The sequence below is a fragment of the Monosiga brevicollis genome, genomic scaffold (assembly GCF_000002865.3).
Source record: "Monosiga brevicollis MX1 MONBRscaffold_15 genomic scaffold, whole genome shotgun sequence".
Classification (NCBI taxonomy): Eukaryota; class Choanoflagellata; order Craspedida; family Salpingoecidae; genus Monosiga; species Monosiga brevicollis.
Window position 1 is genome coordinate 672,174 of NW_001865052.1, and position 27,406 is coordinate 699,579.

The following is a 27,406-nucleotide window of genomic DNA, read 5'->3' on the forward strand; positions in this document are numbered from 1 at the left end:
GCATTGAGCACCCCCACCTGCCTCCACACGTCGTGGACGGGTGTCCACGGGAGCTTGACACATTCTTTGCATGATCAATAATCATAACAATAAATGATGCATCAGATCGTCGTCATCAGAGCTGGTTCATTCCGTGAGGTTCGGTGGCATTTTGCGGGCTCCATTCTGCATTGTCGAAAAGACTCTTGAAGCTGATGCCAGGAGAAAGTGTTTCGAGAGGAAAACGTGGCATGTATCAATTGGGCTATCAACAATTCTTCGAGCATGAACATAGTATGAACATCCACTCAACACAAGAGCCCCCACACAAAACGCGTTATTCTGGTCGATAGTAAGCCTTCAAGTCGTTCTGTTTGGCCCAGGCTTGTACTTCTCTGGGCCAGAGATCAGACAAGCATTTCTCATGATGCCACAGATCAAAGGTCAGATGGGCTGTACTCAGCTCCTCTTTGAGTTCCTGGGCCAAATTTGCAGGAGAGGCCAGTGGTCTTGTCATGATGAGATAACAGTGTACCCTAACGCTGATGTCGTCGTTGTTTGACGTCTTGCGCAAGGTCTTTTCAAATGCCAGACGAGCCTCATTGTCAAAAGGAATGGCACCTCTGCGGGCCGTGTGTCCCACCAATAATTTGGACCACTCGCGTACTTTTGACGGCGCGACTGGGTTGCCACTGTTGTACCCCAGCTTGACCTGGCACCGATGAACGGTAAGCTCACTGCCGTTCACGGTGAACCACACGGCATCACAACCGCGTGTATCAGGCGCCTCCCTGACCATTAAGCGGAATGCTTTCAACTCGTTCCATGCCAGCACACCGTTGCACGGTGTCTTCATCACCCAGGTACGGTGAGCGTCCTTTGTGGGCGCGTCGTGATTGATGCAATGATTGTCCTCCTCATCACAATCATACTTCAACTTCTGAGCAAGACATGCACGCACCACCACCTCGGCCTTGATCCCAGACTGTGTCAGGTAACGGAGATAGCGACGCATCAGCGGTCAGAATCACCGGGGAAGAGCACCATCGTGATCGAGCATGCGCTGAGCAAGCAACGGCGTGCCAAAGCTGATGTTGGTGCCGTCATATCGGATCGCACCCGAGTCGCTGGCCCCGTAGAGCATGCGCGCCCCGTATTTCGTGAGTAAGTTGGCAGCGTCAACCTTTGTCATCAGCGCAAAGGGATCCTTCACCAGCGCATTCACCTCGCCTTCTCCAGTCTTGTTCAGCAGCTCGTGCCCAAGGTCTTGCAGCAACGACGCATAGTCAGGGTTTCCCAAATGCTTGTCCACATCCGATAATTTTGTGTCCAAGTCAATGTCAAGTTCAGGCACGGCGTCGAGGGCTGCTGTCAATGAAGAGGGCATTTCTCGGAGTTGATTGACTTGATCTTGTAGAGGTAGATCCAGCCAATTGCCGCTATTTGCGAGCTGTAAAACCGGGCCAAGCTCACCAGCCTTCTCGGCCACCTCCACAAGCTCTCTCCGAAACGTTTCATCGCGTAATCTGTCCATGAAACGACATCGCAGCGTACTGCAGTGCTGCCGGACATCCTTCGCGACTTGTGCCATGTGGCAAGTCAAGCCTCCAGTCATCATGGCGAGAAAGTTGAGCCATCCAACACCACTGTATCCGCAGAGCTCAGCTGCCGATGATACCCCGAGGATGGTCGCCAATTCTTGCACGGTTTCGCGAGTCGTACAGGGCTCCATCTCGACCACGGTGTAGCGCGTGTCATTGAGGTTGGGTGTTGTGGTGTAGAAAGGAAAGTTCTCCTTCACATCCTCCACGGAAGCTTTGCCAAAGGCCAGCGCACGGAGATACGGTACATCCCCCGTCAACGCAAAGGCACCAAAAGCAGCACTCTGTCCGACTGTACATGCTGTCTCGCGCCACTGGTCGTCTCGAGTATACGTCACGTGATACTCGTCGACGTAGGCAAGAAATTTGTTCCTCGAACCACAAACGGCCTTGATGTCCTCAAAGGACTGCCAAAGCGGGGCTTCATCCAATCGTCGACGCTGAGCATAGGCCTTGGCAAAGGTTTCAAAGACGTTGGACTGCGCGCGTAAAGAGGCAAAAAAGACGAGGTTCTCATTGGGTAAGAGGGTGCTGAGGATGCCCTGCACCATCATGAACGTGGTCGTCTTGGCCACGCCTTTGCAACCCTGCACTAGGCGGCCTGCACCACCGTTGCTTGAGCCGCAATACAGGGTGGTCCAGGCATGTTTCAGAAGTATGTCGCGCAGCTGACGCTGGGGTGGGGTCAGACTCAATGGTGTTTCATCAGCACTGATGAAATCAAACATGTCAGCTGCTTCTAACAGCTCTGCGACAGCCATGGCGGGTGGAATCCTTGTCTCTTCGCTAATCGGGTTGGGGTACGCCACCAAGCTCTTCGTAATGTCGATCTTAATGGTGAAGGCGGTGCTGTTCTGGCGCTTGCACTCCATGACAAACTTGGGTAACGACCTTGTCTTCAGATTGATGCTGTCAAACTGGACGGCGAGAGAAAGGGCGCAAGGCGAAATGACAAGGCTTTGAGTGAAAGCTGAACGGGGGGCAGCTGAAGCAAGTGAGGGGCTGAGGCAAGTGAGTCAACATCTGGACTGTCTACCTGCAAACCGTACCTGCTCCACAAGGGCAGCCAAGACGTCCAGCTGCGTGGAGATGGAGGGAGACGACGACGACCCCGCCATTTCTGATGGTTGGCACTGTCTCCCGGGCCGAGGTTGATCACTTCAAATGGCTGGCACCCGGTGTGCCGGGACCAAGCTTCTCTTCTTCTTTGAAAAGATCTTTCACGTCCATAGTCAGCATAAATGATGACAATTTGAGACTTGTTGCCAACGTGTGTTGTAAGGCGCTGTTGTCAATCGAAGTGTTTGCTCTCTCTCTCTCTCTCTCTTCTCTCTCTCTCTTTTTGTTTTTTCTGTTGTTTGGGTGTTGTTTGGAAAGAAATTGGGCGAGCTCAGCTGCGGCTGCCGTCTGGTGCCGGTCTCGGCTTCTCCTTGCCTTTGTGGCATCGTCGTGTTTGTAGTTGTTGGTGCTGTGGCTGTTCACGGTGGGTGGTTGTCTTCCATTGAGACTTCGAAGCAATTGTTGAGCTGCTGCTGCAATATTGTGGCGTCGTCATGGCAAGCGCAGCTCTGCCGATGCGAAATGTTCGCAGCCGAGGTGCGGCCCGTGTTCTTGCGCGCGATCGCGGGGCCACCACTTTCCTTCAAGAGGAATTTCAGAAAAGCCTCCGCGCTCTACAGGCCGAATTAGAGCGTCTCAAGGCGGAGAACAAAGGTGTGCCTGTCTGCCCCGTCCCCAACTGTTCTGAGGTCTTTCCGTGGCGTTGGGTGCGCATGCCCGCACGTTTAGGGATTGGCTGATGCGGCTGGCTGCTGGCTGATGTTGTGCTCAGACCTCAAATTCAAGCTCATCGTCACCCACACCAGTACCACCAACAGCCCTTCTGCACGCGTCCAGAGCATGAGTGCGTGACTCTTATGACTTGGCCTCGTGCACCTCAACCAGACATGATTGCCCCCGGGCTTTGCTGACCTTTTGCCCCTGCCAACGCCGTGGCAATCCCACTCGGCCGCTTGCATAGTTGATGAGCTGCGAGCTGAGAATGCCCAGTTGACCAAGCAACTGCACTTTGCCCAGGAAGAAGCCCAGCTGCTGGAGCTTGATTATGATGATCTGCGCAGGGACCACGCACAGATGGAGGCCCAGCTCTTCGAGTCGCGCAACCAAGTCGCGGTGGCCCTGGAGCATATCCAAGCCCTCCGCCAGCAGCAGAGCCAGATGCAGAGTCAGATGCAAAGTCAAATGGGTCCGCCGCTGGCCAGCCACACGCAGATGAATGGCCCTCGAGGCCCTCATGGCAGCCAGTCCACGCGTCGGCGCCGCCCAGGCCCCGCGCGGACGGACAACGAGCTGCAGGAGCGAAAGCGCCGCATCCTCGACACACTCGTTTCCATGAATGGCAGCGGCTTCCAAGGTATGCCTCATGCTACAGCCTCGACATATTGCTGGTGCACCCCTTCCCAAAGGTTCGACGACTCAAGCCTCTGGTGGTTTGACTTGCACCTGGCTGCTTCTCGCTAGGCTCTCGCAAACCCATGCGCAAGACTTCATCTGACAGTGGCCTTGTGCACGGCCCGGCTGGTATGCACGCTGCCACGCAAGCTGGCCCTGTCCGTCATTATGACACCCACCGCGAAACATGGTTCTCTGACTGCACCATCCTTGTTGGCTTGAATCTGTAGCAGGCCGAGCCCTCCCTCCAGTGCACCGCTCGCTGGGAACCGAGCAAGTGCAAAAGTTGGCGACGCTCAAGACCCATGGCTCTACCCGAGCAGCCCGAAAGTAGTTCATCAGCTACGACGTGCTGCAAGGAGCTGTAGCGAGGCGGGCCCTTTGCTCAATCCAGGCAGCAGCGGCCATGTTCCGATATGGCTGTAGTAGAGTAGATCACCAACGCGCCACCCCACCGTGGCCTGACCTGGCCATGACCCTTCGGGCCAAAAGCATGTGCTTGATGCGGCAGCGTGCTGGAACCAACCGCAAAGGCATTATACGAGCATGCAAAGAGTGAAAATTGGAAAAAAAAAAATTGGCTTAGAGGAAGTGGTTTGTGGCAACATTTGCTTCCCGTCCACAAAGGGGCAACATTGACTCGATGAGACGACAACAATCTGAAGGGGGCGGGAGTCGACAATCACAATACATGATCAAAAACAAGGACCAAAGGACAAGGTATACGGGGGCAAGCGGAAGAAGGATGACAAGGACACCGGGAAAATAATGGCCGGCCTGGCGAAAGAACGGCGTGCACCACCATGTTCACGGAACAGGGGTTAATCGGTCAAAGCCACGCATGGCTGACAACGGCAGTGCTCGTTCCTCTAACTGGAATAAGCTCGGACCTTCAAGTTGCGACCAAACTGCAGGCCGGGTGCTGACTCACAGGCCACGGGTCTGAAAGGTCAACTCCGCGACAGCGGTGCCAGGCAACGGCCCGCCACAGAAAACGGAAGAGCTCAGGGGCCAAGCATGTGCCTTAGCCTTGGCGTTGCTTGTGACGTGGGTGCTTCTTACACACAACGTACAAGCGGCCCTTGCGCCGGACCACCTGCAGGCAACCCAAACCCAATCGGTGAAGCAACGCGGCGGGCAACTTTCAAAGCATCGGGGGGACGCAGCGACGGGGTGGACACGTGGCAATGGTGCATGATTCTCGAAAGGCCCCGGAGGACGCGAAGCTCAAAGCGCACCTGACAGTCGCTACAAAGACGCTTGACCGCTGAGCGGACCTTGTATTGACGCGTAGCCGCGAGCGCCAACGACTGTGCAAACGTGCCGGCGCACGACGGGGCCCAAGATGAGCGAGCTGGACCTTGAAGAGGCGAGAGCGGCACACCTAGCTACGAGCTCGAATCAAGTACCTGTTGCATTTGCATGGGGCGAAGCACAGGAGCAGCGCTGCCCACGCTCAATCGTGGCACCGTCGCCAGGGACCCAGCGGCACCAGACCAGAGAGCCGGCGCTGCCTGTCGGGTCGTCGCTGCCAATGTCGCGCGGAGCATCGCGAGTGCCATCCTGCCCAGTCAAAAAGGTGTCACCCTGCGAAAAACTGTATCAGCTCAGCCTCAAAATCTCCTCACAAGCTATTCAGGTTTTTGCCAAGTTGATAAGCGTTATCTGACATTTTGTCGGTTTTTTTTCCCCTCCATCAAATGCCGATTACTACATGCCTCTCACGTTGGGTGCTTGCTTTCAACGCATCTCTGAACTTTGTGTGTTCCCTGCTACCATCTCTTAACACCCAGCTTCTCTACGTTGATCTCTCTCTGGCTTCACTCATCTCCTCTCGGATGTTTCCTCGACTCATGCGATCCTCTCACCCTGAGCACTAGTCCGACCTTGCCCTCTTTTTCCTAAAGAGCATGTTCAGTTGCTTGTATCGGATCGCAAAGTGTGAGGTGGCGAGTGAGAAGTCAAGCATCGACTTGCGGTACGTCGCCTGCCCCCGGCCTCATCCAGAGCCGCTGCCGCCGCCGCCGCCGCTGTGTCATGGCCACGGCCACAGACAACGAAAGAGGCCTGAAAATGGGGGGGGGGGAGGGGGATTTTTTTTTTTTTTATCATCCTCATAACATCTTCCTGGTTGCCCGGCCCAGGCGCACAGTGGATGTAATTGTCAAATGCACCCCCGTGTATCTGCATTAATCAACTTTTACCAGGGGCATGGCCGCCAACGCTCCTTGCCGCCCGCTCAGTGACTTGAGCAATAAGCTGCGTCGGCTCATCAAGCCCAATGAGACAATCAACGGTGTGTGATGCGTCCTGCTCAACCAGCGCCCCCTCCCGTTGATGCATTTGCGCGCTGCCATCTACGCCAAACCTTGAGTGCATTTGAGAATCAGCGCCGCCACTCCAGCTGATGCGACATTATGAATGCTATCTGCTCGTTTTCTCTCTCTCTCTCTTGGTCTCTTCCTCTCTTGCTCTTCTCTGTTTTCCTCTTGGATTTTTTTTTTTTTTTTTTTTTCCCTTTCTTCTTCGACCTGACTTCTCCCGGTGCTTGTAACACTAGGCGCCAACTTTCCACGCTTGTGGAAGCTTAAATTTGATGAGGTCAGTCCAAATCGGCCAGGTGGATTTGCCCGTGTGCAATCACTTGTATCTCTTGGACTTTGCAGCTGTCTTGATTCACTCTTCGCTTTTCTCACATTGCTCGCTTTGACACGTAGAACTTTAGCGTTCGTCTTTATGGTTCTCACTTTCAGAAGCTTGCCGACTTGTTGCGTGAAGTTCCGGAAGTTGTCATGTGCGACGTACAAAACGGCGTTTTGACCATTCAGCTGTCAAACACGCCTGGTGCCGCTCAGTAAGCGCTGCATTTCGTTCTTGGCCCTGTGCGGCCTTTAAGCTTTGCCTCTCTGATCAGATTCGAACACCATCTAACCCTTTCTGGGCAAAAACTTCATAGACACTGCCGACCCAAACCTCGGGTGGTTCCGGCCTATGGCTTGTACAAAATGTGCCACGACTATCCAAACTGTCCCCGTGGCAAGAGTTGCACCTTTGCGCACGGCGCACAAGGTCTGTTCCAACCACATGGTGGAGGCAGCCACCTGCCCACTTCTTCAGGCAGCCTCATCCCTTGCTTCTTTTGCTTTTGCGTCGCGTAGAACAAGCCGAGTGGAACAAGCTGCTAAAGCAGAAGCGTAACAACAATCAAACGTCCCAGCCCTACGAAGCAAGTCTTGAAAACAACAAATATGACCCTGCTTGGACTTGTGAGAGGTAAGATGCCTCAAGCTTCTCTTCAGCTCGTACCTGCTTACAACACACAACTCATCCCTTTCTTTTTATCCCTCTTTCTTTTAATTCCAGATGCCACCGCCCCAACTATGCGCATCGTGAAGTGTGTCACGGCTGTGGCGCTGCGGGCAAGGTTAGTCAGGGAAACCTGTACTTTAAAGACCCGCCCCCGGCGCTAGAGAGGCCGTGTGGCACTGGCATTGCACGAGTTTTCACTGGCGTTGCACGATTTCTCACTCTTGCTGCTCGCTTTCTTGTGCCGTGTTGTTGCGTGAACAGCTTGAAGACATCAAGCCGATGCACCGCCCCCCTGTGCCTCTTCCATTGGTATGCCACTTGACCCATGGAACCATCTCCTTCCTGTGACAGCACGTGAGCATGCCGTCTCACGCGCATCTGTATAGTTGGCTCGCGACTTCCATGATAGAATTATGGATGACGTGATTGTCGAATCTGTCGCGCCCATTTACAACCCGGCCATCCAGTAAGTGAAACATCCCTTTCGCTGCCACTTGTTGCTTTTTGGCCGTTGTTTGGCCAACCATTTACCATTGCTTCAACAATCACGATGCTCGTCTCCTTTCTCTCTTCAAAGGCCGGTGCCGCGCTCGGCTGTTGCTGGCACCAAACCTGTTGTTTGGAATATTCGGTTCGTCGTTCTCGAGCGTGGCTGACTGTCCTTCCTGCTATCCTCTCGTCGCGGTAGCTGATGATCGTTGTTGTCCACGCTTGTCAACGACCCCCTTCTAGCATCGCGGCCTCTGAGCCATGGCGGCTGAACCGCTTTGCCCTGCTTCACCCCGAACGGCAGGGCGTGAGTATCGAAGCGCACGTTTTTGTTTGAGATGCCCTCTCCCCCGTTCCTTTCGGATCCACTTTTCTGACACTCGCAACATTCCGTGGGCGTGTCTTTCGGTCTAGTGGAAAATCCTGCGCAGCTGGATGCTCGATCCCCACACAGGCTCGGATTGTCATCAGCTTGAATTTCGCCCTAATTCAGAGCAGGAATATCGACCCTATATCAATATTGGCGTTCATAGGGAGTATGCTGCCTTACAACGCTGCCTCATCGTCGAGGTTGGTTGATATTCAAGTGCCCACGGCTTTAGCACCGTGGGCTCAAATCCCGAGGACCCTTCTCCCGCTCTTAACGCCTGGCTCTCACTGGCACTGCACGGCGTTTGTCCTAGCTGCAACACTCTGGTAATCAGCTGGGCTTGCAGAAAAATGCTCTTATTTTCGAGGTCAAGTTGGATCATGAGCACAAGCACGTTGGGATCAATCTCGCTGTCAATGTTCGTGAATAAACCTCTGCATCTGACTCCGCCTGACTGTTACCATCGAACGGGTATTTGCGCATTTGCATCTCATACACTGGCTCCTTCTGTCGGCTGTAGCGCACCACTGGTGAGAAGGTTTCTGCAGTGTCGAATGCGACCGTAATTGAACCCAAGCCAAGCCTGCAAACACAGAGCCCGCCCGTCGTTGATTCCGCGTCCCGAACTCAAGTGTTGAGCCAGATCACGCAGGTCCGTTGCCCTCGTCGACGTTGCTGGAGATAGCCGCTCGTGCGTCCCGTGACCTCGACGTGACTGACCCATCATGTTTCCGGCCTTGACTGTATGCCGATGATGACAGCAAGTACAAGCAACCGGTCGCTTCACCCAGGATGATGCTTCACGTTTGCAGCTGGCAAATGTCAGTGTCAATGATCTGGCCTTGCCAGCACCCGTCTTGGTCTTCTTGATTGAGCGCGGCGCCCCGGTGAAGCAGTTGGAGGTCAGACGCGCGTTGCCGGTACCGTACCATGTGGTGTTCGTTTCTTTCGTGCACCAGTGTGATTGCTAATGACTGTTTGCGGGAAATAGCCGGCGCTCAAGGCTGGAGCATACGTCAACGCGCAGGACAAGGGCGGCCAGACCGCGCTGCACGTGGCGGCACTGTCTCAAAAGGACGAGATTGTGTTGCGACTCATCAAGGAGAACGCCAATATTGACGCGCGCGATCTTGACAAGTGGACGCCGCTGCACCTGGCTGCACTGCACTGCCACTGGTCTACCGTCGCCCTGGTGAGTCGTGCCCCTCGGGGCTGCTCATGACTGCGCTGCCTACACGCTCTTGATTGCGCGTCGTTACGAGTTTCTCATCATGCTGCCCTCGGGCTCTGATGACTACAGCTTGCCTCCTCAGGAGCTGATGTGAATGCCACTGATGGGCAAGGCGTGGCTCTGGTTCACCGTGCTGCCATCAGCGGCGACTTGGATGTCCTCAAGTTTGTGCGAGACCTTACACGTGGAACTTTGACCTTGCGAGATTCGGCTGGTCGTACAATTCTGCACTATGCTGACCAAACCACGGACGTCAAGTTTATCCGCGAAGTGGAGACTCTGCTTGGGACAGATTTCGTACAAGCGGCGCGAGCTCGACACTCGGGGGCAGCTGCGTCGACAGAAAGCCAGTCGCGCGCACCACGATCAACCGACCCGAGCCTTGCAGAACCAACATGGCACCCTCGTGATCGAGTAGTTTGGCCCGCAATCAGTCATGATGTGCCAGTGTCTTTTGATTTCGACGACGACCCCTTGGAGTGGAATGTAGAACAAACCATGCGCAGCATGTTGGATGATGATGTTCCCGGGCCTTTGGACAGTCTGGCCGCCCTACCCCCGCTGAATACTGGCAATCAACAGCTTCATGGCCTCGGCCCAGATTCAATGGCTGCCTCTGCTTGGGGCCAATCTGATGCGAGCCCGAAAGATATGGCTAAAGGCGTGTGGGACTTGTCCGAGTTTGATTCCGCGCCGCCGGCTTTGGATGGACCGCCGCTCATGGCTGGACTGGATGATGATAATTACACCTTTGAAGAGCTTGAGGATATTTTGAATGACCCTACTGCTCTTCAGAATGCAGTAGACAAGGCTTGTGATCTGACACAAAGCAACCACAAGGGCCAGACGCTGGCACACTTGGCTTGCAAGGTTTGTCTATTGCTCGCTTCTACCACCAAGTGCGCTGCCTGCCAGTGCCTTTGTGAAGAGAGATGCTCATGCTACAAACATGTGTGCCCACTTTGTGTTGGGATAGCGCAAACTGGTTGATGCGTTGCGCATCTTGGTCCACTCTGGGGCGGAGGTAGCAGCCAAGGACCACGACGGGAATACGTGCCTACACGTAGCCGCTCAATATGGTTTTGTTGCGGCTTTTGAGGAAGTCGATCGTTCCAGGTCAGTCGACTCATCAGAGAGTGTTTTTGAGCTCACACAAAGAACAAAATCGAGGTCTCCTTCTCCAACCTGACCCCCTTGCCGTCTGGAATGTGCTTTTCGCCCCTTCCTTTCCTTTTCTGGCAGCACGCGAGACAGCATGCGAGACAATTGGCTGGCTGTGCGCAATAACAAAGGCTTCACCTGTGCACATGTGGCCGTCAAGCATGAGCAAGCCTCTGTGTTGACGGCGTTGAACACGGTGCGTCAAGGAGCCGCGTGTCGGACAGGCGTGATCTATCCCTTTGTAGTTCTTACTGCTGTGATAACCCGGCTTGGTCTGTTGGTGCTGTAGATTTCTCCCAATACACTTGTGCTGGGCGACGCCGACGGCAACACGCCCTTGATGCTGGCTTTAGAAGCGATTCCGCCGATCCCTTGCTATAAGGTATGATGCTCTTTTTTTGCGTGGCTCTGGCTGTTTCTCTTGATCTCTTGATCTCTTGATCCTTTGATCTATTTTCCTCCTTCCTTCAGCAGTGTTGTATGTGTGTGTTTGTTCAATCGTGATGACGTTGATCTCAAAATGGATGCTGGTAGGATTTGCTTATCATGAGCACTAGCGCCTTGCTGGAGAAGACGAATCAGCAGCGGGAGACTGCTTTGGGAATCGCCCTACGCCAACGGCATGTGGAAGCAGCCAAGGAGCTGCTGCTGCAAGGTGCCTCACCCAACACACAAGACGTGCGAGGCAACTGCCCTCTACACTGGGCTGTTAAGCACCAGATTGTGCATTTGGTTAAACTGCTGTTGGATAAGGTCAGGCTCATGCTTTGTCGCTCACCACAAAAATGACGCAGGGGCAAACCCTTGACCGTGACTGCCATTTGTGCCGTGTCGGAATGCAGGGTGCTCGTACGGATATGCGGGATGCCGATGGCTGCCAGCCCATCGACCTCCCTGAGGCTTCGGCCAATGCCGTTATCGGCAAGCGATTGGAAATGTGCGATATCACACCCCGTTATGAGCTCCTGGGGTAGCCGTCGAGGTACCCATTAGTTGTGCACATGACCACATCCTTGCTAATTCCGTGTTGTCCATGTGTGTGTGTGTGTGTCTCAGGTACTCGCATTGCTGCTCGCGTTGCGGCCTGCGCCACGGCGATAACAATGGCGGGGTTGTCCTGTCCAAGTGTCCATGTGGTCTTGCGTATTATTGCAGCCGAGCATGCCAGGTTTGTATCGAACTTCCTGCAGGGCCTGTGATGGTTGCCACTTTGACAGCCAAGCGCTCATTGTGATGTGGTGTACTGGTGTGACAGACGGGTGACTGGGCCAGTCATAAGCTGGTTTGCCCGATGAATTCGAACAGGCGTTAAGCACCCTCCCCAGTAATGTGCCTTTTGTGCCTTTTGTGCCTTCCCAAAAGGGCGCGTCTCGTGATGCGTCTTGAGGAATGTTGTTTTGATGGGATGAACAGGGAATGCCCCAATCCAGACAATTGATCTGCAGGTGGCGAAGCTTCCTTGCACTCCAATGATCACATCAAGAGGAGGTGCTGGTCAAAGGCCGGGTAGGTGGTTGCATGGCGCTGGCAGCGAGGACAGCGCGCAAGGAGTTAAGGTTCACTTTGTCGATTAAGAAGGCACACGCTTTCGCGGCGCATCGGATCGGATCGGATCGTCTAACTATCTGGCTGCAACACGTGCTCATGTAGACCCTCAATTCAGTCCGCTTGAGCTAGCTACGCAGTCGCTGATGTGAGCGCCACAGGTTGACGTCGTATTGATACAGTTCCAGGGTGACCTAAGGGTGGCAAAGTTGAGCATGAGGGCATGCATGTGAGGTCAGACAAGGGTCCGGGCGAGTATGACTCTGTGTGATTTGCACCAAAAAAAAAAAAAAGCATGGGCAGCGCTCTGCGACAACATACGCGTGCGTCAATGAGACTGCAGTGCTGCTTCTCCTGAATGGTACGGTGCAGGAGGTACTTTGAGAGGCGTTTCAGAGAGACGGCGTTGCCGTCATTCTCGCCAAGGGCGGCGATTTTGAGGGTGGACGAGGCGGACGTGTCGTAGACGAGCGCGTTTAGTTCTTTGGAAGTGAGGTTCATGGCTCGAAAGTCGTTGCTGACGGCGTGGCCAACCACGCGAGCATTTTTCAGGATCGTTCGGAGGCGGTCGCGCACTTTGGGAAAGGGCGTGGCGTCGACAAGATCACGTTTGCGAATGCCACTCCACCGGGTGTTGTAACTGACAATTGGTTGCTGGGGCCGCACAAACTCATCAATGACAACTTGTCCGGTCGCGTTGATGATGGAAATGCGTCCCAGGGCCGACTTCATGGCACCGCCTTTGCCACGCACCGTCACCATCTCGCAATCAAGGGCATAGAGGGGGCGGTCAATTTGCTGTTCAAAGGCTTGCAGGGCTTGGAAGGAGCCCAGCTGTGCCAAGAGCTGATGCAACATTTGCTCGGCCTCGGGGCTGCGCTCCGGTACGCGTGGGGGGGCATGGGATGCCGCTTCTGAGACGGCAGTTGAGTTTGAAGAGCTGTGCTGAAGCAGAGAAGCGCTTTGACGTGAATCCGGACTAATGTGGGACTTGGGCACTCTGTTGTTGGGAGGTGACTTGGTCTTTGTCAAGTCTTGAAGAACTCCGCGCGCGGCCAGCCAGGTTTCGGAGGGGCGAAAGAGGCTAGGGGCTCGATTGCCCATGGTGCATTGGTCAGCAAGTGCACGCAAGGAAGCTTGACTACCAACGTCACCGCGGGCTTGTTGGGCGACGCGGTCGACTGTCTTGCGCCAGCGGCGGCGGGCGGAACGCTTGGAGCGTGCTGCCGGGCCCCTTTTTGACTGAGGGACGTGTTCTGCGCGAGCTGGGCCACTGCTTTGCTTGCGTGATGTCATGACGCCGCCCACACACACACACACAGGGTGGTCTCGAAATGACCTGCCCAAGCTGGCATGAATGAGCCGCGATTGAGCGCGCACGCGCGGGAATGTCCCCTCGCAGCCCCAGCTGATGCGTTATCAAACAGGACCACAAAAACAAACCCACGGCCACACAGACAGGTTCACAGGCACACGGCCGCCAGCACGACCACACGATCACGACGCCGTCAGGTGTATCGAGTGTGCAGGTGCCGCAGAAATGGTTTTTTTTTTTTTTTATTTCGTTGTGTGTGTGTGTGTGTCACGTGGATTTGAAATGAAGAGAGCATCAATTGTCAGATTATTTGTTCGGGCTTAGGAGCAGAGGAGCAGCATGACACCTGCTATGTTAATTGGCTGGCTGTGGTGGCAGCGGGTGATGGCAGCGGGGAAGGTATAGACTGCGAGATCGGGGAGAAGGAGGCCATTTCTTTTGTCGTCCCATCATCCTCGACGCATGACAAGAAGGCACAGCGGAGCGGCGGAGCAATTCGAATCTGGTCCTCAATTTGATGTATAACAGGCGTGTTTAGTATGAACAAGAGAATCGAAAGTCAGAACACGCACGCACACACAAGACTGCTCAGCAGCAAAGATAAGAAGGAACGACGGGAAAGAGCCCAATGCGGGCATGCCGTTTATCCGTTGTGTTCGTCCTCGTAATCGACAAGTCCCTGGCAAATGGCGTCGCGCTGGCCCTCGCGGCGCTTGCGGTAGCGGCCCTTGGTCTTGGCGGCCGCCTTGTTGAAGGGAGTCAGGGCGCACCAGGGGCACTGGCAATGATGGTACTCGATGCGTTGAGTCTTGACGGTTCGCACACGCACATGGGAGCTGGCGGTGCGCTGCCCGCGAAACAAGACGCGGTGCATTGTGACCGAAAAATCCGACTCGCTCGCCGCCGACAATCACCAGCAATCGGCTGTCCGATCGCGAATAGAGAACGAGGTGAACTTGGAGAGGGAGGCGGAGAGGGAAAGAGGCGGAGAGGGAAAGAGGCGGAGAGGGAGAGATCTCCTGCCGATGCCGAAAGCTCGCTGCGCCGTAAGAAACTGCCCATCACGCGCCGACGCCTCGACCATATCCCTGCTAACCAGCGCCAAATTTGGCTCAATCGATTTGGATCTAAATTTAGATGATCGCTAGTCTGCTTGGAGACTGCGAGACCAAGAGACGCGGGCTGCTCGTATGGGGAAGTTCTCGTCGACCTCTCGGCCTCTCGTCGACCTCTTGATCTCTCGACACCTCTCTCGGCCTCTCGTCGACCTCTTGATCCCTCTTGATCTCTCGACACCTCTCTCGGCCTCTCGTCGACCTCTTGATCTCTCGACACCTCTCTCGGCCTCTCGTCGACCTCTTGATCCCTCTTGATCTCTCTTGACCTCTCTCTCTCTCTCTCTCTCTCTCTTGAACTCTCTTGACCTCCTAACATCTCTGTTGACCTCTCTCTCTCCCGTCCTCTCTCGCTTGACCTCTCAACACCTCTTTCGATCCCTCTATGTTTGTTTGTTTGTCTTGTCGACCTGCCGTCTGTCAGGTGCTGCGTTCGATGCGTTGGCAAGCCTGCGCAGATCAATGTCAGCCGGCGTGAGAAGGAAAGGCAGCTCTCGAATTTTCAAATTTGGTTCCCGAATTTGGCTCTTGATTTGCTCCCTTGATTTGGTCCTGGATCTGGTCTCGATTTGGTCCTCAATTTGGTGTTTGGCAATGTGATGAGCAGCGACAATTGAAACTCAGAAACACACAAGTCTGCTCAGCAGCAAGAAAACAAAAGGAACAGGTACAAATACAACACCCTCGGCATGCACGACATTCATTCACTACGCTCGTCCTCGTAGTCGGCCAGACCCTGGCGGATGGTATCACGCTGACCATCGCGGCGCTGGCTATAGTAGCCCTTGGTCTTGACGGCTGCCTTGTTGTAGGGGCTTAGGCTACACCTAGGACAATGACAATGATGATACTCGGTACGACCCATGCCCATCTGATAGGTACGCGCGTTATTCCGGGAGATGGCGGTGCGCCGCCCACGAAACCAGACACGCTGCATCGTGCACTGACAGCCAAATCAGCCCCCACGCCGTCAACAATCGCCAACAAGCAATAATTGTCAAGCCGTTGAATGCAGAGGGCGATTCCTGCCGATGCTGGCCGATGCACCGTCGGAAATGCCCATGAAGCGCCTGCACCTCAAACCTCTTCTCAACCATCTCGTCCTTCTGCTTTGACCCACACGAGCAACACCAGCAGAATGGTTTACGAGCAGTCAACGCTGCTCGACGCACACAAGCACAAGCATCGGGCGCCAAGTTGGGCGTATCCCCGATCTAAATTTAGATGACCATCGAAAATCTGACAATACACTTGACCCCAACACCAGTCTGCTTTGGAGACTGAGAGACCAAAAACTGGGCGGGATTTGATGAAAAAAAAAAAAAACGAGAGAGAGAGAGAGAGAAAAAAAATTGGAAGCACTTTCGATTTTCAAGGAAAAAAAAAACGGCGACGAGGCCTGCGGCAAGTGGCAGTGCCAGCAGGATACGGAGGGCATTGAGAGATGTGGAACATATAGAAGGCAGTGCTTTGCTACATTTGATCTCTCTTCTTACGCGACGATCCGGTTATTATTGACGTGTGGAGAGGCGTTGGAGCGTCGACGCCACGATGAGTCGGCGCGGCCCGCTGCGCGCTCAGCTGCAGCCGTCCCTAAAGGTCAGTTCTGGGCCTTCCCGCCAGCGCCTCTCTTGCCTGTGGTTGTGTTTGACTTGTCCAACAAATGTCTTTGAGGAGGGGCCTGGGGTTCTACGCCAAGTGTGGCCTATCATCGAGTGGATGGCAGCACGAGCCGCGATGCATGCACACCCTTGTGTCCTCACGTGTGCGCATGCGCTTCGTCTGTTGACACTCCATTTCTCTGCACAGAAACTGGCCGATCTAAAACATGATCTCCAAGTGGGCCATCAGCACCAGGTGTGGATGGCTTGCCGCTTTGCCAGCTTTGCCCCTGAACCTCCTGTTCTAGTTGTCATTGGCAAGCTAATTGACACAATGGCTTTGTTCAATAGCTTCAAAAGCGCCTGGAAACATTAAACACGCGCGTGCAACGCCTGGAGACCGAGTTGACTGAACTGGTATCCCTGGCCGTCGCCAACAGCCGGCTCCCCCCGGCCAAACCTCCACGGCGGCAAATGAGCTTCCGCGCTGCCTCGTTGCGTGTCAAGTCCCGCAGCCAGCTCCCAGAAATGCGGACCGACGAACCAGAGGCCCGTTCGCCCAGCCCCTCAAATACCAACAGTCACCGAACAACGTTGGCTACCAAAAAGGAAGCTTCCAGCCGCCCCGTGAACAAGGCTTCTGATTCCAACAAGTCGCCTCACCCCCCAGGGGCTGGCTCCAAAACGACCGCACCTTCAAAGTCCTCTACCCCCGCAGCCACCTCCAACCGCCAACCTGAACGGCCCGCCAAGGCAACCGACATGAGCCTGGAGCACAAGGAAGAGGACTTGATGGAAGCCAAATCGCTTGCACAGTCGCCACCCGTGACGCTCTCGGGTGTGCAGGCGATCATTTTGGCCGCCGATCTTGACGCGGCCACAGAGGTTGACGAGGCAAAGAGCGAGGACCAACCGCACACGGAATCAAGCTCTCCCGCGACATCAGGGCCTGCCCGTGTCTTTGACATTCTCAGCGAGACCCAGGCCGCCGCTAGCTGGACGGAGCTGGATGCCATGTTAGCGAAGACCGATGCCCACCCTCAAACTGCTGACCTGCCCTCGACTCTGGCATCGGCACCGACCTCATCGCAACCCCAAACCCAGGCACCCAAGCCATCACCACCTGAACAAGACCCCGGTGCACCAGATCATGATTCGGCCACGCAACCGCCGCGCCCTCCTCGCTCCGCGTCATACTCGGCTCTGCGTGACTCTCTCAAGGACAAGGCTGTAGCTGCTCAACCTGAGCAACCGTCTTCAAGCACCATTGTGACCACGGCAGCAACATCCGGAGACACCTCGACCACACAAACTCAGGCAAGCGATTCGAAACCCAGCAAAGCATCCGATGTTGCAACCAAGGTTGAGGAACAACCCAATGCTATGCTGTCGACGAGCCCAGCACCACGCCCGCCCAGGCAAGAAAACCTGAATACTAATTCCGTGGGCCCGAGCAGGTCCATTGAAGCCGTGACTAGCGATGTGACCACCGTGGCCTCGCAAGAAGATGCAACAGCAGCAACAGAACAACGAGCGGGGCAAGCAGACCCTGACGCTCAAATACCAAAAGAAGAGGAGGAGGAGGAGGAGGAGGAGGAGGAGGAGGAGGAGGCCCCACCGCCTCCCCCTCTACTCAAGCGCACGAGCTTTCGAGGCAGCAACCTGAGCCTCACGGCCGAAGATGTGGGCCGAGTTTCACCCATTCCTTCTGACGCTCCAGAGTTTGCGCTCCCCGCCCCGCCTGCAGCAGAGTCCAACACCCCTGCTCAAGCTGAAACAGGCAACCACAGGTCGACTGGCAGTCCAGGACCAAACGTCACCACAACTACAACTGCGACCACGCACGCCCAGCCTGGCGCGACACAGGCCTTTCTTGACATGGACTTTTCTCCCGTTGTACGCAAGCCGCGACGCAGTGACGCGCAGATGTCCCCGCTTGCACCTGAACAGGGTGACGCGACCGATGAGCAGGACGAGATGATTGCTCGTCTCATGCCCAACGTCGCTGCCACCTCATGAGTGAGATCGGCTTGATGACCTCTCTCGCTACCTGTCTGATTGTCATCAAGCATAAACTGACAAGACAAATTCCATGACGACTCAACGCTAATATCCACCCGATTTAGCCCAACCATGCAGGATTGTTGGCCCAAACGCTGGCACCTCTTATTATTTTTTTTTTTTTTTCCAACTCGCTGCTACGACTCGGCTGCTCTAGATTCCTCCCCTGTTCCTTGTATTTTTTTTCCCCTTCAACCCTTTGACTAAAATTGACGGCAAACTAGATAGAAAGGGCCTCTTCCCCATTCTTCAATCTCGCTCCTCTTGCTCCTTTTGCACGCTTGCACAATCGCCAGCGTCTCCTAAAGACGAGGCCTAAGCAGACCAGGCATCAGCCAATTTTTGCATCCATGAACAACACGGATGTGAATTGTCAGCATTTTGTGCTTCTTCTGTGTCTTTCTTTCCAATTCCCTCTCTCTGGCGCGTGCGGAGTATTATGCCAAGATACCAGCACTCGGTGGCCCTGGACCAACGGCTTTTACTCTTGTATGTGGCCCACCCCGCCAGTACTTTCGCACCCAGGCGCCAGTATCTTGCATATACTGGGCTGCTCACATTGGGTCTTGCTGTTGGACTAGGTTGAGTGGGGGTGTTTTTCTCCTGGTGGCGCTGTGGACCTCGACTTCTGGTACGTGCTGCGATGACTTGGCAGCCTGCCTCGTGATGTCAGTGTTTGAGCACCAAAGAACACTCACAAGAAGGACCCACCTTTACTGACTGTGACCAGATCCCTTGCTTTTACGAACCAACAACATGGCGGCCTACGAACCTACGATCTTTGCTCAGTGGCAGTCCGACCTGCAGGTCAACCTTCGGTGAGTCGCGCCCGCTCCCGCCCGTGCGGTCGACAGAACAGCTGTTTGAACAGAGCTCCTGAAACTGAGCGGGACTTTGTGTTATTGGCAATGCTTGCGGCAGACCGTCCATGTGGATTCCCAAACTGCGTGACATTCATTGCCACAAGATCAGGTGCGGCGCATTCGCTTGGACGAGTACAACCGCTTCAGACTCGGGCGTTTACTGACTGATGATGCTTGTACGGTTCGACGTGGTAGTGGAGTTATTTCGGGCCACGAGGCACATGAGGTCATGGCAGCACTCGAGGCAGCGACGCGTTCTCTCACAGACAAGTTTCAGCTCCGTCCGTCTCAGGTTTGTGCCGCATAAGGTGCGATCTGAGTTTCGCGGCTTGTCTTGTGACTTGCAGCAGCTCATCCAGCATGGGTCGGAAAACGTCAATGGGTTGGGTTGGTAAATATAGAAGCAAGGCACGACATTCTATCGTGTTTACGCCTACACCAAGGTGGAATGGCTCGACGTGCTCGAGTTTCGCCTCCGAAAAACCGGAGACACCACATTGCGCATTGAGGTGTGTTTTGTGTTTGGTTTTTTTTTTTTTTTTTTGTTGGCTTTTGGCTTTGTTTTGTTTTCTTGAGAAGTGGTGCAGGACAAGACAAGGCTGCCCAACACTCACGTTAAGCACTGTTGGGTCGAGTCGCTTGCGGCACTTGTTTGTTTGTTTCTGCTTTGTGTGTCTCTTCTCCATTGATCATCTCGCACTCCTCACCGTGTCTCCTCGATAGGTGGAGGGCTTTTCTTCAGGCGTGGTGCCTGTGAGCGTGCCCCTGGCGCCGCTTCTTAATTCGGTGCGTCAAATGCGACCTATTCTGGTCCCGCACCTCCCCAACCTTTCTCTTACTGTGCTCGCGCTGGTCCTGACGGATTGGATGTACGGGTGAGATAGGCCTTTTGTTGGTTGCCATTCAAGGATCACGGATTTAACAAGCGTCGCGTCGAGCACTACCTTCGTGAACTGGAGAAGAGTGGTATTCACGTGGCCACGGACTAGAGTTTCAACCAGCCTGTGCCCGCTGTGGGGGCTGCGCAAGCTCCCAATCATTTCGCACGCAGTAATTCATTAATTCTAAAGCAAAACGTTGGTAACCAATTCAATTGATGACACACACTCTTGACATCAGCTTCAACAATTTCGTCGACGGTGCAGAATACCGCCGAGACCCACGGATTGAAGTGAACCAGCTCTGATGATGTTTAGGGTTGCAAAGAACGCAGTTGTCCCTGGATTGTCAAAATCGCCAAAAAATCACAGAAAATTGCCTTGAAACTCAGCGTTGTCAGACTATTTTTATTGCGAGCGAACGCAGTGAAATTTCATTTTTGTGTGAATCGGTTCGTTGAACGACGTGGGCGCGGCTGCTCACGTGAAACGGCAGTGGGGACTACTTGAATGGAAGCGCGCTTCTGCCATGACCACGGGGGCGGGGGCGGGGTGATGTGGAACGATGATCTTATGGTTGGCTCTTGTCGTGGCGTAGGCACGGTCCTCTTTTTTTCGTTTCGGCTTTGCGTGGATTTACAAACACGCAGCAACATGGACGGCAAGCGTGCTCCCGCCGAGGCTGACCCGGTCGTGGCTTCGGATGACAGTGATGATGATGGTGCGTCGTTGGACTGGCCCCTGTGCCAGGGTTGATTCGTTCAAAGTCATGGAATTAACAAATGCTCTGGTCTCTGGGCCTTGCGATACGTGCGCCTCAATGCACCGGGCGTGATGCTTCAACGTAGACATCGGGCCCATGCCGGTGGCCGATACTGGCGACGAGCCACAGGTCAAGCGCAAGAAGCGCGGTAGGTTCCTTGACATGGGGCCAATGCCCTGTGCCTAAGACTAGGCTGGCTGTATTCTACTGGCCTGGGCCTGGTTGCCAGCCGTTGCGCTGTCGGTGAAGTGCTCTTTCGATGCTCGCTCTCACATGCAGTTCCTTTGTAGTCCTGAAACACGAGGCCAAGTTTTTGGACGCGCTTCCCAGCGCCACCATGTACGAGACCAGTCTCATGCACCGCGACACGATCACGCATGTCATTGCCACCAAGTGAGTGCTGACGTTGGCCCACGGTCGTGGCTTCTCTGGCTCAAATCGAGCCCTTGGCGACCGTTCCGTTCATGGTGTTTGTCTGGCCTGGTCGCGACAGATCCCACTTTGTGATCACGGGCTCGGTGGACGGCCATATCAAGTTTTGGAAAAAGAAACAAGGAGAGGGCATTGAGTTTGTCAAGCACTTTGGTGCTCATCTTGGTGGGTTCTCGCGCCCCTTGGCCTTAGTCAGAAGCCCGTTCCGCGAGGGGCTTTGTTAAAGCCCCGGCTTTTGGTTACACTCAACATGCTTGGTGTGCTCTGTGCACAGGCGCGCTAAACGACATGGCGGCCAGCAGTGATGGCGCATATCTTGCCAGTGCCTCGGCCGACAAAACACTCAAGATCTATGACATTATCAACTTTGGTGCGTATTGTCCGCGGATATACCGGCCGGCTCATTATCTGGTGCTTTGTCATTTGCTTTTTTTCTACCTTCTGACCCTGGTTCCCGTTCTGATCATTCTTGGCGGCCATCGCTAGACATGATCAACATGGTTGAGCTCGAGTATGAGCCGACCGTCGTGTGCTGGATTCACGTTCCGGGTTCTGCAGTTCCCCTTGTGGCCGTGTAAGATGCCACGTTCCCTCGTGTCATACGATGTATATCAGCACGCCGGAACGGGTCGATGAGAGGGGTTACGGTCACCATTTTTAACCACAGCACTCCTTTGTTGCGCCACGCGACACCTTTGATTGGGCACCACCTGTAGAGCGGAAGCGGAAACTGCCAAGATCCACATTTACAGTGCACTGACCACGGAAGCGCCCATTCAAACCCTCTCCATCCACCGCAAGCCCGTCACCGCCATTCAAGTCTGAACTTGCACGGCACCCATTTGCTTCTCTCCCCCACGTTGTGCACTGCTCAGGTTAACCGCTGTGGCTCCATGCTTCTTTGTCTTTTTGTTTTTAGTACAACCCGACGGTGGACATTATCGTCTCTGCCGATGAAGGGGGCATGATTGAGTACTGGGCGGGCGCTGATGGAAAGTAGGTCTTTTGCAAGCTTCGCGCCTAGAGAGCATGCCTTGGCGGCACGCACGGCCCGTTCTCGTGGGTGGCACTCACGCCGTGCTACCTAGGTTTGGTATGCCCGAGAACCTGGCTTTCGAATTCAAGACGGACACAGACCTTTATGATTTTCTCAAGGTTTGAGTCGCAGGGCACCCCACACCCGTTCTCACTGTGCTGCGCCTGCTTTGAATAAACGTGTCTGCACTCCCTATCATGTTGGTGCAAGAACCTTGATGTAATGCTCTACTTCTGTGATCTCTTTCATCTTTAGCACAAGGCCTATGCGCATCGCATCGACTTCTCGCCTGATGGTAAACGTTTTGTTGCCACGGGCAGCGATCAAAAGGTGAGTGTGTGCGACCCCAATAACTGGTGCCGTTGCATCGCGAGCACCTTATAACGCCGGTGCCGCCCCACTTCCACCGCCAGGTGCGCATCTTTGACTTTGCTTCGGGCAAGCTCTTCCGCGTGTATGACGAGGCCCTTGTCTCGTATACGGAACGCCAAAACGTGAGTCCCTTGTTTTGCTTGCCAGACGGTCAGCCTGTTGCCCTTGCGACACTCACACCAGGGTTTGTTTTGACAGCGCAAAGCGTTTCTCTCCTCGATGGAGTTTGGTCGTCGCGCAGCCGCCGAGCGTGAGCTGACCAAGGCCACGGCCGTGCGCCACGGCAACGGGTGCTTTGATGCCTCGGGCAATTTCGTCCTGTACGCAACTCTCGTGGGCGTCAAGGTCATCAACTTGATCACCAACCGCTGTGTGCGTATCATTGGCAAGGATGAGGGCATTCGCTTCCTCAACATTGCCCTATACCAAGGTGAGCCGGCCCACAGGCTCGCAACGTCGCCACAATCAAGGCCGAATGGTTAGATTCGTGCACACTTGATTGAGAATGGGTCGCCCTGCTCCTGCTTATCATGCCACAGGCAAGCCCACCAAGATGGGCCAAGCCACGCACACCCTGGAAATGGAGGCATCTGACAACCCAGCGTACGTTGGAGCCTGCTGCTGCGACAAATTCCTGGCCCAGTACTTTGAGTAGGACCGCTCACAACCACCCCTGCTTGTGTGTGTGCGCGTGCTTGGGGATAGGCTGAAGAACCGCGAACTGGATCCCCTGCTGATTTGCTCGGCGGTGAAGAAATCACGTTTCTACGTATTTTCCAAACGGTGCGTAGTCTCGACAGGAGTTGTTGGTGGAGACGTGGTGTTGGTCAGCAATTCTAACATGTCACGTTATTTGTTTTGATTTGCTCATTTTTTTCTCTCGTGGCGCATGTCATCAGTGAACCGCAGGAGGCAGCAGGCGACATTAGTCGCGATGTTTTCAATGAAAAGCCAACGCGCGAACAGCAGATGGCAGCCATCACGTGAGTTGAGCGCTGGCCTCGCGTCCGATGGGAAATCAGTCATTTATATTCATGGTGGTGCCCTCGTGGCTCGTTTCGATGATTAGAACCACGGCCACGGAGCGCTTGGCTGATGCCGTCACGCTGCACACATCATACGGTGACATTCACCTGGAGCTGTATCCCATCGAGGTGGGCGTGGATTTTGCATCTCTGTGTGTGTGTGTGTGTGTGTGTGTGCGTGTGTGGTGCTTGATGCGGATGTGGTGTTGACGGATATGCTTCGCTCTTCATATAGTGCCCCAAAACCGTGGAGAACTTTGTGACACACTGTCGCAACGGCTACTACAACAACCTGACCTTCCATCGCGTCATCAAGGACTTTATGGTGCAGACGGGTGACCCGTTTGGTGATGGCACAGGTGGCCAGTCAATCTGGGATCATGAGTTTGAGGTGGGTGTGGCACGAGTGCTCGCTGTGTGCGGTAACTTGCCGGGGGACCTTGGGCCGTGCTTACAGGGTACTCCTTTCTGGTTGGTTAGGATGAGTTTCATCCGCGTCTGAAGCACGATCGTGCCTACACGGTGTCGATGGCGAATGCTGGACCAAACACCAACGGGTCTCAGTTCTTCATCACTTTGCTTCCGACGGTGAGACTTGCGCAGCTCGCTTTCTACTTGCGTTGACATGAGGTTTGATGCATCGCTTGCGTCCTCTGATCCTTTGCTCTGCCTGCTGTGTGCTGGTTGTGTCTATACTGTGCGAGCGCAGCCTTGGCTGGACAACAAGCACACGGTCTTTGGGCGTGTTGTTCGTGGCATGGAGGTGGTGCAGGACATTGGCAAGTGCAAGGTGGACAAGAATGACAAGCCCTTTGATACCATCAAGATCGTGAGCACGACGGTGCGATAATCCGCATGACACTGGGAGCCAGGATCTGGGCGGAGCAACGGGTTTGGTATGGAGTTTCAATTTGATTCCTTCTTGGTCAAAGAGGAAAACATTCAGTTGAGGCGTTGGAATCTCTTGGGGACGGCATCACAGACGCCATGAAGGCCAGCCAGAGTGGCATGAACGCGACGAGATATCCGAGAAATGGGCAAAGCAGTCATGCAGAGGCAGGATGTTAATCTGGTGGCAACAGTGTTGCAACAAAAGAGCGACGGAATGTGAGCGCAGCTGAGTGCGAACAGGGCTGTATTGGCAATAGTGATCGAGTTGATCTTGTGGAGATGATGGCTTTTGGTGCTCCTGGGCCCAAAAGTCTAGTTGGACTTGGTTTCGGGCTTTTCACGGGGCTGCACGCCGCGAATGGTGGGGAGCTGGGGCTGGATGTCACTGAAGTCTTCCTACAAGTTGGGTGCAAAAGGATGTGCGGTAAAGTGCTTGGGTTGAGCAAAGCAGCGAGGGAAGAGCGCGGAGCAGAGTGCGGGGAGGCACGACGACCCAGGATTGAGGGGAGCGCGCTTGAACATGCCTGGGTGACGCTCATCATGGTGTAGGCGTAAACGCCAGCGACAAAAGAGAAGATACCCAGGCCGACCAGCGTGTTGCGTCGGCGCCAAGGGGCCACGAGTTGCGAGGGTGTGCCGGTGCGACGGGGCTGTGGCTGAGACCTACGTCGAGCAGCAGCAAGAGAAGACATGCGACGAGTGAGACCCAGAGCGAGCGGGGAATCAAGAACGAGGCACACGTGTCCCAGAGCCCCAAAGCAACGACGCTTCACGCTTTGCCCCGCCATGACCGTCGCCTTTATCCCTCCCCCTCCCCATCTCCTGAGTCCCATCGTCACCCCCCCCGAAGCACCCCCTGCCGTAACACGACCACGAGCGAGCGAGCGAACGAACGAACGAACATGATGACCAGTGTGTGTGTGTGTGTGTGTGTGAATCTTGCGTCTTGTGCCGTCTGTCGATGCAAGCGTCGTGAAATGTCACACAAGTAGAGAGAGAGAGAGGAGAGAGAGAGAGAGAGAGAAATGTGAAAAAGATGGAGAATTGAAGAGAGCGGAGATTCATTTTGAGGGGTGGGTTCTATGGTGTGTGTGGTGTGCGCGCGCGAAGAACAAGGTAGACAAGCGCGAGATACAATTTTTGAAACGCGCCCGGATGGTGCTCAGCAACTTTGGGCGCGCATAGAGGCGAATACAGAAAATTCATGATACACATTTAGAGGGTGAACTCGAGACAACTCGAGTTGATGTTGCGAGAGCTCAGTTTTTCTTGCTTTTGGCCCTTTTTGAGTTGGCTGCTTGCTCGGCGGCTTGACGTTCTTGTTCCCTAAATAACCGGATCAATGCCAAGCGCAAAAGTTAATCTTTGGACGACAGCAGCGCCATATAGGAAACAATGACGTACGCGAGCGCTTGGGCAGTGTAGGCTTCGAAATCAAAGTTGGGATCTGAGTACTTGGAGAGCTGGATGCCGGCACGCTCCAAAGCATTGGGCCCCTGTAGAGTCAAGCACGTGACAGGATCGATCATAAGGAAGGCATGGTCTTGAATACGCCAAGCAGTTGAACTGAAGGAAAAGAGAGCGAGAGCGAGGGGGGAGGAGAGAGCAATCTAGACAAAAAACAAAAACAAAAAAAAAAAAAAAAAAAACAAACAAACAAAAAAAAAAGAAACCAAAAAAAAAACAAAACAAAAAAAACAAAAAAAAACAAAAAAAAAAAACTCGTGCCCCCAGACCAACCTGCTGCTGGACCAAGTTGCCCTTGAGATTCAGGACCTCATCACGAAGTCGCTTCAGCTCCTCCTGCAAAAGCCAAAGGGACAAGACGAATGTATGAGAAAAAGCATGGCACACCGGTCCAGGTAAGGAGATGGCAACGAACATGCATCTGTCGGTTTGAGGTGGTAAGGGTTGCAGCCTTTTGTTGCAGCTGTTGCAGCCATTGTTTCTTGCGTTCACGGCAGCGGGTGGCGGCGGCGCGGTTTCTACCAGACAGTGTTGCTGCGTGAATTGAAAGCGCAAGTTTCGTTTCGAGGAACACAGAAAAAAAAAAGCAGAGCAAGGTGGCGTGGTCATCGGCGGGTACAGCTGGGACTGACCGCTCGAGGTGCTTGAGACGGCGTTCGTCAATGGGAGGGTCAACAGAGGATGCACGTGACTTGCGCTTCATGACCTGTCCCTTCTTCGAGCTACTCGGGCATCAAAGGAGGAAGAGGAGAAGCAAACATGATGAGCCAAGAAATAAATAATGGGAGAATCAAAAGGAGTGAATATGGGCACACGGGTTGGTCGGCGGGGACGGCACGCCTTACGAAGATGAGGAGGAGGCGGCATCAATGGTCTTTCCATTGTTCTACACAGGACAAGCCCAACGCGGCCATGGATGAGGCTCGAGGTGAACTATGCAAACCACGACTCTGAACCCCCCAAAGGCCGAGCGCTTCAAGTCTTTGTGTTTGATGGATCCTTGACCGAGAGTGAATAAAAGCAGCTGACCTTGAGATTGGACCAAAGCGCATCATCGGGCACTTCGGACGAAGAGCTTGCGGCATTATTGATGATGGAGTCAATGTCTGGCAGGTCGAGACCAGAGAACAGGTCGCCACCATCCAGAATCTACGGGGCCAACCCAAGAAGAATTCCAAAGCCGAGTCTGAGTCGAGGCGCATCGAGTCGGTGGCACGCAGAGGCGCAAGCTGATGACGCGCAGGGCAAGCCCGACAACACCAACAACGCTTGGACGCTGCTGGTCAGGGGGAAACAGGGAGCGACGAGACGCGGGGGGGGGGGGGGGGGGGGCGAGGTGTTGCACAGTCAATAAGGATAGCGATTGTACCAACCTCTTCCAGAGCCATGACTCAGATCGCTCGACTTGTCTTGACAAGTCAAGAGCTCCCGCGCCCGCGCGCACACACACT

General features: G+C 54.5%; 9 protein-coding genes across 9 annotated transcripts; 5 read left to right on the plus strand and 4 right to left on the minus strand.

Moving 5' to 3' along the window:
- Window positions 1–223: 223 nt before the first annotated feature.
- Window positions 224–2,698, minus strand: MONBRDRAFT_37663 (uncharacterized protein; the record flags this gene model as incomplete). Its single annotated transcript, XM_001747154.1, has 3 exons — window positions 224–770; window positions 1,011–2,497; window positions 2,630–2,698. 3 exons carry the CDS (start codon window positions 2,696–2,698, stop codon window positions 317–319), a joined length of 2,010 nt encoding a protein of 669 aa, XP_001747206.1. The 3' UTR covers window positions 224–316.
- A 246-nt stretch (window positions 2,699–2,944) lies between these two features.
- On the plus strand, window positions 2,945–4,608 carry MONBRDRAFT_33037 (uncharacterized protein). The gene is made up of 5 exons (XM_001747026.1): window positions 2,945–3,293; window positions 3,412–3,483; window positions 3,601–3,993; window positions 4,101–4,160; window positions 4,262–4,608. Exons 1-5 carry the CDS (start codon window positions 3,134–3,136, stop codon window positions 4,363–4,365), a joined length of 789 nt encoding a protein of 262 aa, XP_001747078.1. The 5' UTR covers window positions 2,945–3,133; the 3' UTR covers window positions 4,366–4,608.
- A 1,333-nt stretch (window positions 4,609–5,941) lies between these two features.
- Window positions 5,942–11,565, plus strand: MONBRDRAFT_26716 (uncharacterized protein; the record flags this gene model as incomplete). Its single annotated transcript, XM_001747027.1, has 21 exons — window positions 5,942–6,009; window positions 6,239–6,327; window positions 6,592–6,632; window positions 6,749–6,885; window positions 6,988–7,100; window positions 7,190–7,304; window positions 7,395–7,455; window positions 7,602–7,649; window positions 7,727–7,806; window positions 7,918–7,971; window positions 8,363–8,399; window positions 8,513–8,617; window positions 8,720–8,851; window positions 8,961–9,101; window positions 9,191–9,391; window positions 9,500–10,300; window positions 10,407–10,546; window positions 10,673–10,787; window positions 10,881–10,973; window positions 11,126–11,344; window positions 11,434–11,565. 21 exons carry the CDS (start codon window positions 5,942–5,944, stop codon window positions 11,563–11,565), a joined length of 2,922 nt encoding a protein of 973 aa, XP_001747079.1.
- A 582-nt stretch (window positions 11,566–12,147) lies between these two features.
- Window positions 12,148–13,240, minus strand: MONBRDRAFT_37665 (uncharacterized protein; the record flags this gene model as incomplete). The annotated part of the gene is made up of 2 exons (XM_001747155.1): window positions 12,148–12,330; window positions 12,458–13,240. 2 exons carry the CDS (start codon window positions 13,238–13,240, stop codon window positions 12,265–12,267), a joined length of 849 nt encoding a protein of 282 aa, XP_001747207.1. The 3' UTR covers window positions 12,148–12,264.
- An 854-nt stretch (window positions 13,241–14,094) lies between these two features.
- MONBRDRAFT_26717 (uncharacterized protein) lies at window positions 14,095–15,503 on the minus strand (the record flags this gene model as incomplete). The annotated part of the gene is made up of 3 exons (XM_001747156.1): window positions 14,095–14,298; window positions 14,808–15,016; window positions 15,278–15,503. The coding sequence occupies 3 exons, from the start codon at window positions 15,501–15,503 to the stop codon at window positions 14,095–14,097; spliced, it is 639 nt and encodes a 212-aa protein (XP_001747208.1).
- A 614-nt stretch (window positions 15,504–16,117) lies between these two features.
- On the plus strand, window positions 16,118–18,186 carry MONBRDRAFT_37666 (uncharacterized protein; the record flags this gene model as incomplete). Its single annotated transcript, XM_001747028.1, has 2 exons — window positions 16,118–16,165; window positions 16,519–18,186. The coding sequence occupies 2 exons, from the start codon at window positions 16,118–16,120 to the stop codon at window positions 18,184–18,186; spliced, it is 1,716 nt and encodes a 571-aa protein (XP_001747080.1).
- Window positions 18,187–18,668: 482 nt separating this feature from the next.
- Window positions 18,669–20,199, plus strand: MONBRDRAFT_33039 (uncharacterized protein). Its single transcript, XM_001747029.1, has 8 exons — window positions 18,669–18,717; window positions 18,810–18,859; window positions 18,959–19,046; window positions 19,150–19,200; window positions 19,287–19,383; window positions 19,493–19,600; window positions 19,815–19,877; window positions 19,976–20,199. The coding sequence occupies exons 3-8, from the start codon at window positions 18,985–18,987 to the stop codon at window positions 20,078–20,080; spliced, it is 486 nt and encodes a 161-aa protein (XP_001747081.1). The 5' UTR covers window positions 18,669–18,717; window positions 18,810–18,859; window positions 18,959–18,984; the 3' UTR covers window positions 20,081–20,199.
- A 629-nt stretch (window positions 20,200–20,828) lies between these two features.
- On the plus strand, window positions 20,829–24,447 carry MONBRDRAFT_9444 (uncharacterized protein; the record flags this gene model as incomplete). The annotated part of the gene is made up of 18 exons (XM_001747030.1): window positions 20,829–20,880; window positions 21,023–21,125; window positions 21,226–21,329; window positions 21,439–21,534; window positions 21,651–21,738; window positions 21,881–21,983; window positions 22,084–22,160; window positions 22,253–22,319; window positions 22,456–22,530; window positions 22,614–22,694; window positions 22,771–23,002; window positions 23,112–23,175; window positions 23,278–23,355; window positions 23,472–23,555; window positions 23,642–23,726; window positions 23,833–23,988; window positions 24,078–24,185; window positions 24,307–24,447. 18 exons carry the CDS (start codon window positions 20,829–20,831, stop codon window positions 24,445–24,447), a joined length of 1,794 nt encoding a protein of 597 aa, XP_001747082.1.
- A 1,169-nt stretch (window positions 24,448–25,616) lies between these two features.
- MONBRDRAFT_37668 (uncharacterized protein) lies at window positions 25,617–27,352 on the minus strand. Its single transcript, XM_001747157.1, has 8 exons — window positions 27,329–27,352; window positions 26,985–27,104; window positions 26,801–26,841; window positions 26,588–26,677; window positions 26,371–26,473; window positions 26,229–26,291; window positions 25,893–25,984; window positions 25,617–25,814 (listed from the first exon to the last, which is right to left on the minus strand). Exons 1-8 carry the CDS (start codon window positions 27,341–27,343, stop codon window positions 25,748–25,750), a joined length of 591 nt encoding a protein of 196 aa, XP_001747209.1. The 5' UTR covers window positions 27,344–27,352; the 3' UTR covers window positions 25,617–25,747.
- Between the last annotated feature and the right edge of the window lie 54 nt (window positions 27,353–27,406).

Excerpts from the sequence above, each read along its gene's own strand:
- MONBRDRAFT_33037 (XM_001747026.1), top strand. The coding sequence starts at position 3,134 with ATGGCAAGCGCAGCTCTGCCGATGCGAAATGTTCGCAGCCGAGGTGCG. Across the intron at positions 3,994-4,100 it reads GAATGGCAGCGGCTTCCAAG|GCTCTCGCAAACCCATGCGC; the intron begins GTATGCCTCATG and ends GCTTCTCGCTAG. Across the intron at positions 4,161-4,261 it reads CCTTGTGCACGGCCCGGCTG|CAGGCCGAGCCCTCCCTCCA; the intron begins GTATGCACGCTG and ends TTGAATCTGTAG.
- MONBRDRAFT_33039 (XM_001747029.1), top strand. The coding sequence starts at position 18,985 with ATGGCGGCCTACGAACCTACGATCTTTGCTCAGTGGCAGTCCGACCTG. Across the intron at positions 19,047-19,149 it reads GACCTGCAGGTCAACCTTCG|ACCGTCCATGTGGATTCCCA; the intron begins GTGAGTCGCGCC and ends TGCTTGCGGCAG. Across the intron at positions 19,384-19,492 it reads TTCAGCTCCGTCCGTCTCAG|AAGCAAGGCACGACATTCTA; the intron begins GTTTGTGCCGCA and ends TGGTAAATATAG.
- MONBRDRAFT_37668 (XM_001747157.1), bottom strand. Across the intron at positions 26,678-26,800 it reads GCCGCCTCCTCCTCATCTTC|CTCGAAGAAGGGACAGGTCA; the intron begins GTAAGGCGTGCC and ends ATGCCCGAGTAG. Across the intron at positions 26,292-26,370 it reads CCTCAAACCGACAGATGCAT|GAGGAGCTGAAGCGACTTCG; the intron begins GTTCGTTGCCAT and ends TGGCTTTTGCAG.